The sequence below is a fragment of the Mixophyes fleayi genome, chromosome 5 (assembly GCF_038048845.1).
Source record: "Mixophyes fleayi isolate aMixFle1 chromosome 5, aMixFle1.hap1, whole genome shotgun sequence".
NCBI lineage: Eukaryota > Metazoa > Chordata > Amphibia > Anura > Limnodynastidae > Mixophyes > Mixophyes fleayi.
In genome coordinates, this window is record NC_134406.1 from 34,085,561 (window position 1) to 34,098,471 (window position 12,911).

General features: G+C 40.7%; 1 protein-coding gene across 2 annotated transcripts in view; it reads right to left on the bottom strand.

The window, feature by feature from the left end:
- MKX (mohawk homeobox) overlaps positions 1–12,911 on the bottom strand; it is a 100,103-nt gene that overhangs the window by 58,537 nt on the left and 28,655 nt on the right. For both annotated transcript variants that reach the window (XM_075212013.1, XM_075212014.1), the window contains exons 4-5: positions 11,190–11,343; positions 6,589–6,924 (exon numbers count right to left, since the gene is read on the bottom strand). In XM_075212013.1, the coding sequence (XP_075068114.1) occupies positions 6,589–6,924; positions 11,190–11,343 (490 nt within the window). The remainder of the gene's footprint in view (positions 1–6,588; positions 6,925–11,189; positions 11,344–12,911) is intronic.

The following is a 12,911-nucleotide window of genomic DNA, read 5'->3' on the forward strand; positions in this document are numbered from 1 at the left end:
ACGGGTAATATAAATATTAATAATCATAAAAAGAGGATATTATAAATGACCTATTACAATTTTTCTATAGGCCAAGGGGTGAATACCAAAACTTTTATTATATACAATAAGGATAATGGAAGCAATGAAATGGCAAAATAGACAGAAAAATAGTTGCCCTGTTTCAGATTAGTGTTTTTCTGTTTCAATGTTTTAAAGTTTTCTTTTAAACTGTTGTAGAATATCACTGGGTCAGTTATGTACTGGTACAGCTGTGTTACACATGAGCAAAGCCATGACTCATATCACTTCCATAAGTCCCATTTGTCTACCGCCTTTGTTAAATAACCATTAGTACTGTTTAGTAGAGCCGTTCCCAAACTGTGCGCAGCCACTGTGATCTCACAGGGATGCAGGGCCGGATTAACCATAGGGCTAACTGGGCTAGAGCCCAGGGGCCTATGGCATCCAGGGGGCCCTTGAAAGTGCTCAGCAGCAGTATTGATTGGTCGGGGGCGGTGGCGCCCCCGGCGCGATCAGTGCTGCTAAGCACTTTCACTGCGGTCCTTGCCCGACGTGCTGTAGTCTCCTTACTGAGGAGATCTCGTGAGTCTCACTCTCACGAGACCTTCTCAGTAAAGAGCAGGGAAGGAGGTAAGTGCCGGGGGGAACGGGAGCTCGGATCACGGGGGGAGGGGGCCCTCACGGGGGAATGGAGGCCCCCTTAGCCTAGGGGCCTCCATTCCCTTAATCCGGCCCTGCAGGGATGCCATGGCCAGGGATGGTAGTAAGCTGGGTAAGCAAGGAGGGGGACTAGTTGGTAATTATTTTGGCTTAGGGGTGCCTAAGGGTTCCTCGTATTGAGAAATTTTGGGATCTACTGGTATAGAAGCTACACTAATTGTTTCTTGTGGACACGAGGCAGTAAAGATGACCTATGTTGTCCATGTTTAAGACATGTGCATCTAAGTAAAGTGCGATTACTTTTTTGTTGCTTAGATTTAGGTGCATCATGTATTGTGAGACAATGAGCAAAGCAATGGTCTCCCAAGATGACAACCTCAACACCAAGTGATAAAAACAACCCAATGTGCAAGATTTTGCCTTGTCACACTCCTCGGTCATTGAAATGCAAGGTGTGTATGTCAAGTGCATTAGTGCAAACTTTAAGTTAGTAACAGATGAAGCAGCATTTATTGCAGTGGATGGCAGGTCATGGCCCAGAATGATATCTGTGACATTATTTTGGTACCACAAGGAAGCACAGATTCTCCACTTTATTCTCAGTCATGGTGCACCATGTACTGCAATAAACACTGCTCCATATGTACAACTAGTCAGCCTGCCAAAATGTGATTTTAAGCCATCTGCAACTATATCAGTCATGCCAATCTCACATTGCAAATTACACTAAGGGGTATATTTACTAAACTGCGGGTTTTAAAAAGTGGAGATGTTGCCTATAGCAACCAATCAGATTCTAGCTATCATTTATTTAGAGCAATCTACAAAACGACAGCTAGAATCTGATTGGTTGCTATAGGCCACATCTCCACTTTTTCAAACCCACATTTTAGCAAATATACCTCTAAGTATCTCTTGTTGTATTTATACAATTCTGTTTGAGGGAGGCAGCCATCCTCTGCATTATTTTAACAAATATTTTCTTATCCGCAGATGTAGATTTTACCTTAAGATCAAGTAAAAATAATAAATGATGGCAAAGATGACTCTTCTTTCCAGAAAAATACTATGCTTATAGCTATTTTATGCATTAATATACAAAGTGTCAAATGTGTCACCTTTTTTGTAAAAGTTTATTTCCAACACTACATTCGTTACTTTCTTTCTATGTGATTAAACCTGGTTTCAACAGGTCGTAAAGCCGCGCTTGCAAAGCCGGGAAGAGGCAAAAGGTGTAAATTTCCGCTGGGCGATAATAATCTTAGAAATTAGGACTGCAATAACGCAGAACAGTTTGCAAATCAAAAGTGTTTCTAAATGTAATAGTTTATTTTGTACATCATTCCTGTGATCTCACTGTCCAGACTCCAGACCTTAGTAATAAGTCCCTAATGGATTCATTTATACTAGAACTTATTGCTGGACTCACTCTGCGATTTAGGAACCACACCTAGGTAGTAATATGTGTAAGCGCAGAAACAGCAGCAATAAAGATTTAATGATTCAATCCTGACTGGCATCTTCCCCAGCAGATCCAGGCATTGTCTGAGAAATGGTATTCTATGCGTGGATCTGCAATTCATAGTGCTTATGGTATAAGTGTGTAGGGCTCCCATGTGTCCTGGTATTTCCAGACAGTTCCTGTTTTTATCATGCAAAATCATTCACTGACAATGCCTATTTTCCTATAACTAGGAAACATTATGGACTGAAATTATACAGAAAAGTTTCTATAAATGTTCTTACATGGGAAGATGGGGTGGATGTTATCCCATAAGCATACATTTAACATCGTTGTCCTGTTTTTTATTTCAAAATATGGAGGTCCTAGTGCCCCAGTGAGTCTATTATATTACACGGACTTATAATATTGTATTACCTTTCAATATAAAGGCAAATGGTTTACTACTTTCATTCTGCTGTACAGGAAAAGCAGACATGGACATTTTCTCTTCTTAGAGCATGTTGAAAAGTGTCTAAAAATGCAGCTGTTGTAAAGATTACCGCTCTTATGTTCAGTGTATTGAACTTTAAGGTGCATTAGGATGTGAACAGGAAGAAGTGGAGGCTTGTGGGTAATACGTTACAAGCAACACTCAGGTACAGAGCTAGATACAAACTTCAGGAATATATAGGACATCCACTAAGTCAGTGTGATGTTTTATCATGACAGAAACATCAACTGTCATTGAACAGAAAACATCTATTGTTAACAGCATACTTGCCAACTCTCCCGCAATGTCCGGGAGACACCCGAAATCCGGGTAGGTCTCCCGGACTTCCGGGAGAGCAGGCAAGTATCCCGTATACCGGAATTTACCTGCCAAAATGACGCAATTTGTGGTGAATCGCATCATTTTGGCCCCGCCCCCGCGACAAAATGACGTTTTCGTTGCGGGGGTGGAGCCAAAATGACGCAATTGACCGCGCCGCGCCGCCTCCTGCCCTCAAACCATGTCCCCTGCCTGGGATCTCCCGGAATTCACCTGTCAAAGATTGGCAAGTATGGGTAACAGTAAATGAGAATTATGTGGAAATATGTATATGATCATTAGTTCAAGCAGTGGCAACTGACAGAAGCTTCCTCTATACCATATATGTACAGGCTATTAGTACGAAATGCTCCTCATTATGTGAAAAATAGCCTAAATTAGGCACATTAAAGCTCAATCCAGAGGATATAATAATTGAGTTGCGCTGTTAGATTATGATGGCTTGAAACAAGTCTATGATGACCATTAAATATTCAGTCTTAGTATAAAATGACTCTCTTAGGGGTCTATGTATTAAACTGCGATCACCTATTAAAACAGAGAAAACATTAGTTTTCTCCGTATAATGGCGATTGCAAAATATATGAAGGGTTTTTGGCAAGAAAATCTCCTGCCATAACCCAGGTAACATTTCTTACCTCAGCCCCCATAGATTAATATGAGGACTGTGAAGTTTTGCAATGCATCAAGTTGAAAAGCTTTGCATTGTGCAGCAAGGTAGCGTCATCTCAGGTTGACGCTTCCTGTCATTTTCTATGGGATTCAGCTGAAGCCTCTCCGGTATTGCTGGATCCCTCGCTGTGGAAGCGCTATGCGGATGCTAGGCTGCCATAAAATAGGAAGAACAGATCGCACCAGAGGCGGGGACTTCACCAGGGCTCCCAGAGTAGTTCCGGCATGGAACACTTCAGCAGTGCTTAAATATGCATCGCTGCGATATCAGCCATGCATATTGACTGGCTCTGCATATTGTTAATGCATAGACTCCTTAATATGAAATAAATTCCGATTGAGAAAGGTGAATGGGTATTGCAGGTACAATTGGAATCATTGTCATACAATGATTTCACTACCGCTTATGACTAGTAGATGGCGCTGCAGGGCTCCTTTCTGCACAACACTGCACTTTCTAGGTTATTTAATAGTATGATTAATATACATATATAACATATTTTTCAATGTGCCTCTCTCCAGCCAGTACACAATTGACTGCTTTTTGTTTCCCCCAGTTATTTTCCACTTGCTTTAATTTGTAAAGTTATATTGCACCTGTTGACTACACATAATGGGGACAGCTATTTTGTCAGCTGAACTAACATTCATGAGAATGCTGCCTATTGTTCTACTAATAACCACTGACATCACTAAACGACTAAGCGGTATATTTACTAAACTGTGGGTTTGAAAAAGTGTAGATGTTGCCTATAGCAACCAGATTCTAGCTGTCATTTTGTAGAATGCACTAAATAAATGATAACTAGAATCTGATTGGTTGCTATAGGCATTTTTACCGTCACTTATTTAATTGGCAGTTACCTGATAATGATAAAATAAATTGAAAAAACATGAGCATTGCTCAAACTGTTCCTAGAAAAGTATATATGAATCATCACTACCTCAATGAAGGTAGAACAAAAAAGTCCTTGGAAAAAAATGTCTATGCACCTCCCGCAAAGTGTGGAACATCCCTCTAAATCTTGTGTTTGCATTTATGTAATCTGCACTCAACAGGGAACTCTCGATTCAATCAAATCCAATCACAGGGTGCAAACTTTGGCACCCCAGCAGACGCTGCCATCTTAGCCTGTAATTTAATGAAGTAGTAACATAGAATTTGACGGCAGATAAGAACCGCTTGGCCCATCTAGTCTGTCCAATTTTTAACCTTAAACCCTATTTGATCCATTATTCTTTCTAAGGATATCCTTATGTCTATCACAAGCATCTTTATATTGCACTACTGTATTAGCCTTTACCACTTCCAATGGGAGGCTATTCCACTTATCCACTACCCTTTCTGTGAATTTTTCCTCATATTTTCTCTGAACCTACTTCCCCCCAGTGTCAGTGCATGTCCTCATGTTCTAGTACTTCTCTTCCCCCCAGTGTCAGTGCATGTCCTCATGTTCTAGTACTTCTCTTCCCCCCAGTGTCAGTGCATGTCCTCGTGTTCTAGTACTTTTCTTCCCCCCAGTGTCAGTGCATGTCCTCGTGTTCTAGTACTTCTCTTCCCCCCAGTGTCAGTGCATGTCCTCGTTTTCTAGTACTTCTCTTCCCCCCAGTGTCAGTGCATGTCCTCGTGTTCTAGTACTTCTCTTCCCCCCAGTGTCAGGGCATGTCCTCATGTTCTAGTACTTCTCTTCCCCCCAGTGTCAGTGCATGTCCTCGTTTTCTAGTACTTCTCTTCCCCCCAGTGTCAGTGCATGTCCTCGTGTTCTAGTACTTCTCTTCCCCCCAGTGTCAGTGCATGTCCTCGTGTTCTAGTACTTGTCTTTTTTTGAAGAATGTTTCCCTCCTGTACCTTAATAAAACTCTTGATATATTTGAAAGTTTCTATCATATCCCCCTTTCCCTTCTCTGCTCCAAACTATACATATTAAGATCTGTTTGTCTTTTCGCGTAGGTTTTGTACTGCAGACCATGCACCAAGGAGTAACTCCGGTAAAAATGGATGTTCATGTGGAAAAGCAGCACGTAGGTCAGAAAACAACCTCCGCGATTTTACACATTTACACATTCAGAAAGAAGCATTTTCATAGTTTTTGTAGTTTAATTTTTTTTTTTTTTTAAATGACTACAAAATAAAGACAGTTGTAGCAAACATGGAACCACCAATATATTAGTAAACACTGGTAACGCATCAAATCTATGGGGGACAACAGAACTAACATTCTGACTTTCATAGTAGAATAATACATTGCTTCCATGTATTTAGCATCCACAATCAGGGCGTCTTTCCTATAGGGCACAATGGGCAGGTGCCCGGGGGCCCTGCAGCCCAAGGGGGCCCGTCGGAGGAAGCCAAAAAAAAAAAAACCTGGAAAAAGAAAAGAAGAAAATACTTACCGTGCTGTCAGCTGGAGATCCCTGGTCTCCTCCTCCGTCGCGCTCGCAGTGCATGTCGGGCGTGACGTCATCACGCCCGCCCGACATCCATTGCGAAGTGCGACGGAGGAGTCCATGGAGGGAGCCGGATCCCCAGCTGACAGCACGGTAAGTATTTTCTTCTTTTCTTTTTCCAGGTTTTTTTTTTTTGGCTTCCTCCGACGGGCCCATATATATAATCATTTTTTTCTTATTTGTATATATAGGGGCCCCGGTGCACTGCTGTGCCCGGGGGCCCAAGATGGTCTTAAGAGGGCCCTTTCCACAATGACCTGCACTGAATGAATTGACATATGTACAACTGCTCATCATCCCTTCTCCTGTTCTGTATTCCTGGGGTGCAGTAATACTAAGCATCTGTTCTTATTTGGTATGATCTCTGATTTTAGATTTATTGAATGCTTGTATTTATGAGTATTGAATGAAGAATGGGTGCTGTCAAGTGGAGCTAGTGGATCATGTGCAGTTTACTAATAAGTCTCCCTTACAGTACCTGTAATTATCTGCATGGCGCAAGACGGAGAGCTACATATAAACACACTCTTACCTGAACGGTAGACGAAATTGCCTTCAGTTTCCGAAGATGAAGGGGACACAAGCTCTTCTTCAAACTCATTAGAGCTAAATGACCCTGAGTGGTTCCTCTGCCTTGTCTTTTCCCTCATAACCGCGTTAGTGGCCATGACATGTCGTAAGGAGTCATTGAGATAACGGTGCAATAAACTGCTTTTGTATTTCGGAGGGGACACGTAATCTTCATTGGTACTAGCTTCTGCTCTCATCCCTGACTTGATGACTGAGCTCTGGTTATTAATCACAGTATGATGGATGGGCTTGTCGTATCCTTCCTCATTAGCGTGACTCCTGGGATCGTTCTCTCCATCTGAAAAATGAGGAAGAGGCGTAAGGATTATAGTGTCCTTTACACCAGAACTTTATGCCACACATACATGCAGTGCAATAACCTAGATAAACCTACCAACAAGACACTTACTTTCATTGGTTAACTTAATTGTTTATCAATCAAATCGAACTGCTGAATGGTTGCTATGGGTAACGGCACATTTGTAATTTGTTAGTAAATAGCTTCCACTAAGCTTGCGACTCTCAACCTCTTGTAAGTGAATCCACTAGGGACTAGAGATATTCGAACTGGCTGCAAATAATTTCTTGAACTCACTGCAAACTGTTTTTCAAACTGGTTTGTTGAACCGGTAAAAACGTTTTCTTGAACTTCTTGAAATTTAGACCAATTTTTTTTTTTAAAAAATCAAACTATGTTTGATTGTGCTCAATCATATTTGAGCAGGTTGACCAATGTTTGAATGGGTTCGCACATGATGCGATTTGCAAATTTCAAACTTTAACTGCAGTAGTGTTCACTGTTCAAATGAAAAAAACATTCAATTCCTTTTCTATTATTTAGATATATTCAAAAAGTATTTACAAAATAAAAAGATTTAAAAATACAAATTTTAATATGGACGGCGAACAAGGTACCTCGAATTGTGAATGAAATCTGCAAATTCCAAACTGAAAAATGCTTCAGGCTTTTAAATATAATTTAATTTAACGATTTACTTTATCAGAAATGAATAACAAATACACACAAAATCATGCGGAGTACTTACAAATCATAAATAAACCTAAGAAGCTATGAACGAGTGAGTGGACCTTGGTAGACATTTACCAATACTTGGTAAGAAACGGTTGAAAAATTTAAATTAGCAAAAGGGAAATATATATATATATATATATATATATATATATATATATATATATATATATATATATATATATATATTATATTATATTCCCTGCTTTTAATATAGAACAGTACTTGGTATAGCATTAATTACGTGTTTGGAGAGTGCAGAGTATCCCTGTTTTCTATGTCTGTTTTTGTTTATACAATGTAAGTCCCATGACTCTTGCACCCCATTCTTTACATTAATTAATTTCAACTTGTGTCAGGTGAGTCCCAGATCTCCCATGGCTGCTAGTGCTTGGGAAAGACTTGCCTTTAAAAGCCGTGTGCAGAGAAGCCTTAAGCCCAGATAAAATAGCATAGCATTTGATCATGTTAGGACTGACCAGAATGGGAAGAATTTGGCGTCAGCTGGTCAGCTCAACATAAATTGCAATATGTGGAACTAGCATTCCCTGTTTTTAATATAGAACAGTACTTGGTATAGCATTAATTATGTGCTTGGAGAGTGCAGAGTACCCCTGTTTTCTTATATATATATATATAAATAAATAAAAAAAAAAATATATATATATATATATATATATATATATATATATATATATACTGTTTTATATAGTAGTGTTATAGTAGTTTTATAGTATATATATTTATTCATTGAGACTGATGGCTATCTTTATGTTTTTGTATACATCTATAATAGGAATTGTTTTATGTTGCAATATTATTGTCAGCATTATACTTTTTTCTTTTTCCTTGAGCTCAAGTGATACTGTGTAATCTGTGTTATTTTTTTAATTCATGGCATTTTTTTTATATACTGATGTCACGGGTCTCGATACAAAGTGCCTTTTATAGATTAGCTATAAGCGCTGTTCTTCGCTATTCACTGCACAACAATGTGACTGATATTGAAGTCTGAATGTGATGAGCCCAAAAGGAGGAGAAAAGCCTCAGCAGCAGAGGGTTTAAGGAAGGATGATTGAGTCTAACTAGATGTATATTTCTGAGGTTGATGTAAGAGAGAAGACCAGGGTGACAGAAGCACAGACTAGGTAGTAAACATGTGGCTCAATCCCAGGTACGGTCGTGTCCTTCACGGTCTGTATTCTTGTGTTACAACCTTTACTAAGACGCTCCATTTCTGTACCAATAAATATTCCCTGCTGGCTCCCAGTAATTGTGTTTTTTAGACTTATTTGTAACGTGTCCTTCACAGAAATTGTCCTCATTTTCTTAGAAAGTCTGGCTAGCCTCCAGTATAAACATAAATACTGTCTATAGGCTACCTCTGCGTAACCCGCATGCAAGGAATCAAATATCACTGCTTGTATTTTTCATGTATGACATTTCGAGCTCCTCTCAAATATACTACTGCTGCTCTGTTGCAAACCTTTAAGTAAAGTTAAGTGTTCACAGATTACAGAAATGAGAAATGGGCGTTATATGCAGGACCCAGAAGTGTACAAACACGGATGGAAGAGCAGCACATTCACATTCATATTTACCCTATATTTGCCATGGGAGGGCAGCTTTGCATAGCTATCCATTGGCAGGAGGAAGATTTGGACGAAGTGAGGGTTCGCATATATGATATGGATTACCATTCAGCCATTGCATCTATGTATTAGTACATAGCGCCCTAATGTTTAAGTGGAATACCTTCAAAACACTGGTTAATTACGGCACCAATTATCAACAGTTATTGGCCAATGATAATAGGAGATTTAAATCATCAGCTACTCAAATGATAATAGTATCTTGCCTATTGCTGGAAACCTCGGTAAGAAAACCACAGACCTCCTGTTAACTGGTTTCACTTTCAGGCACGGTTCTTTTACCTATGTGTTAGGAACATGGACCACCATGAAAAATCACCACGATTCTGTCTTTGCAATAGTGTCAACTAATAAATAAATAAGAAGTCCCCAAATAGAAGTTTCAGACATAATCTGGGCCAGAACCCTCATATTGCACATATTGAAACAGACAGGTCTGCAGAGCTGTGAACAGGCGAGGGCTGGGAGAGGGATGGCCGGGGGGCACACAGGCGGCCGCATCATATGACAGGGGATGCAGCCGCATCCCCTGTCATGTGATGCGGCCGCCTGTGCGCTGACACGGCCGCATCTGATGTCATCAGATGCGGCCGCGGGGGGTAACCTATGTTTTTTGCATCCGGGGGGCGGCCGGCTGGCCTACCCCCCGGACCTAATAGCCGTCTGACCCAGCGGCCCGGGGGCCATTGCCCCCCTGACCCCTGGGCCAGCCCGCCCCTGGCTGTGAAGCTCCAGCAATACAATTCCACTGAACGCCCCTCCATTCAGTAACTGAAAGAGTTTGCGACTGAATGTTGCAAAATTGTGCGGCCAAACACTGAAATAGTGTTAAAGATTTTGCTCATCCTCACTTAGTAACTTATATGTTCTACGGCACCCGGCTCCGCTTATAAGGTTCTATTTTGTAGTTGCCCAATTTCTTCAACACTACCCTTGGCGTCGAAGAACAGAGACATGGGGGAGTGTGGAGAATTTTCTAAATGTTTATTTTACTTTTGTGCTACTGCAAACATCTTATTATACACCAACAGCAGCCATCCCATGACCATAACAATAAGCCAACAAAAAATCATAACATGTACACAGGGCCGGATTAACCCGAGGTCTAACTGGGCTATAGCCCAGGGGCCTCGGGCATCCAGGGGGCCCTTGACAGAATTCAGCAGAATTATTGATCGGGACAGGGGCGGGGGCGCCCCCCGGCCCGATCAATGCTGAGCTCTGTCACTGCAGTCCTCCTTCTCCGGCGCTCAGTAATCTCCTTACTGAGGAGATCTCGCGAGAGTGTCACGAGATCTCCTCAGTAAGCAGCTTACAGCGCGCCGCGGAAGGAGGACTGCAGTGACAGGAGAAGGTAAGCGCTTGGGGGGGGGTTGGGGGCGGCCAGCTAACATGGGTCCATTCTGCTAACGGGGGGGCCTCACTGGGGAATGGGGGCCCCCTTAGCCCAGGGGCCTCCATTCCGTTAATCCGGCCCTGCATGTACACTATTCAATATTACAGTAACACTGCACTGTAATCAGTGGTCGAAGTGGAAATTTACAAGTGTCGGTATGGAAATTTAGAAGAGACGGAATGGAAATTTAGAAGTGGCGGTATGGAATGTGATGGGAATGTAAGTGATTGGAATGTTATAGTTTTCCAATGAAGTCAGTAGGAGTAGTGTAGGCACCGCATACCACCGTATACACCCCCACTTTGAATACTGACTGTGATGACAATTGAACAAAGCATCCCAAGCAATGATGGTGATCTTGTTTTATCCAGTAGAGAAATCCTTAAATTTTCATGCTTTAAAAACTACAACAATTTTATCCCTTTTTTATAAACGAAATGGGCATTTTACCAGAACATAGTTAACACGAATGTAAACAAACCAACCTTCTGAACAGGAGTCATCGCTGCTGACACTTAACCGCTCGGCATTTCCTTGTACATATTTATTATATAACTTTATCCGCAAAGCCCAGCTCAGATCCGGTTGTCTCACAGTATTTTTGAGTCGACGTCTTGCATTTGCAAACCAATTTGAAACCTGAAAATAAACCATGTGTTCATTGAGGTTATTCACAACTTGGCTACATCCGTAAATAGCGAGCTAATGTACAAATACATTATAAAAAAGGAATTGTGAGTAAAGACGTCCAAATCCTTATTACTAATAATTTGAGATTTGACATTAGTACATTAGAAGGTACACATTTAGATAAATAAGACACTTTTACAAAAATACAGAGGCATCAGACATTGAAGACCCTGTTGTTAAGGCAATGACAGATTACCCATAAGGAGGGGAGTAGCCTTGGCGGAGCAAGTGCTCTGGGTGCCTACAGCGAAAAGGGGCGCAGACCGGGGTGATTTGGCCCGGCGCCACCTGCAATATTTTTTCAACTGTTAGTAATAGAGCACCGAGGTAGAGCAGAAATAACACTGCAGTAAGACTCGCCAGCTAGAGCCAGCAAAGGCTTCCCCATGCAAATGGCATAAGTAGTATGGAAGTACTTATACAGCCACAATACCTATTCTGTTATCAGATAAAAGAGAAGCATTTTATAATGTATAAAGGTTTTTAAATATTTTCTATTTATTTTTAAAATATATTTTACCTATTTTATTTACATTTTCTTTCCACTTTAGTGGAAATTAACGGCCAAATCTGTCATGTCAGCTTAAAGACTGACCTGGCTAAGCAGTAAGTTCATCCATACCACATCAGGCCAGTATCGGGGCAGCTGGATATCGCTGAACGGCCCAGCTATATTTCTTTGATAAATTATGGTAATAAGGGATTTTTTATCGCTGTGATAAGCGCTAATAAATAAAATCTTGCACATTACCACAAAGGTGGTGTAAATGATAAATAGGTCCCTATATCTTTGAACTTGAGCTCTTGCTTTTAACAGACATAAAAATTCATAATGCATGCTACTTTAAACTACCGGCAACAAAACTGCATTGCTATAAAAACACAAATAATCGATAAATAATTTTTAAATGTAGTTCTATTCTGAGAGACCTTAAAATATCTTGTGATTATATAGCATATTTACTTTGTATAAAGGTTCTTACATGGATGGATTCTGTTCCCCTGCTCTGTTCCAGAGAAGCTGCAGAGAAGAAGCAGACAGGGCAGAATACAAGCTGAAAGGCGCTGGTAGTCACCATTCCGAGTGAGATTATTCCGACACTATAGCGACATAAATATTCCAAAGACTATGAGGCGGACATTTAAAAAATATAGATTTACCAACAAACAGACACAGAACATTTTCCGACACGGGTCCTATCAATTGCGACTACACAAAATGCCGGCAGTTGAAATTTACGCAATATAAAATGGCTAATGCAAGCTAAAGGTTAGGTTTAGGGTTAGGATTAGGGTTAGGATTACGGTTAGTGTTAACATTAGGTAAGGCGCCGGGTCCTGCCATTGCCACTTTAAAACCGGAAAACTCAGTGTCGCCACTTTATGTTATGTGAATTTCAACTGCCGGGATTTTTCTGTAGTCTCAATTGATAGGACCCGTGTCGGAAATGTTCGGTGTCTATATTTTGTTAATGTCGCCCTCATAGTTTTCAGAATATTAATATTAATGTTACTAT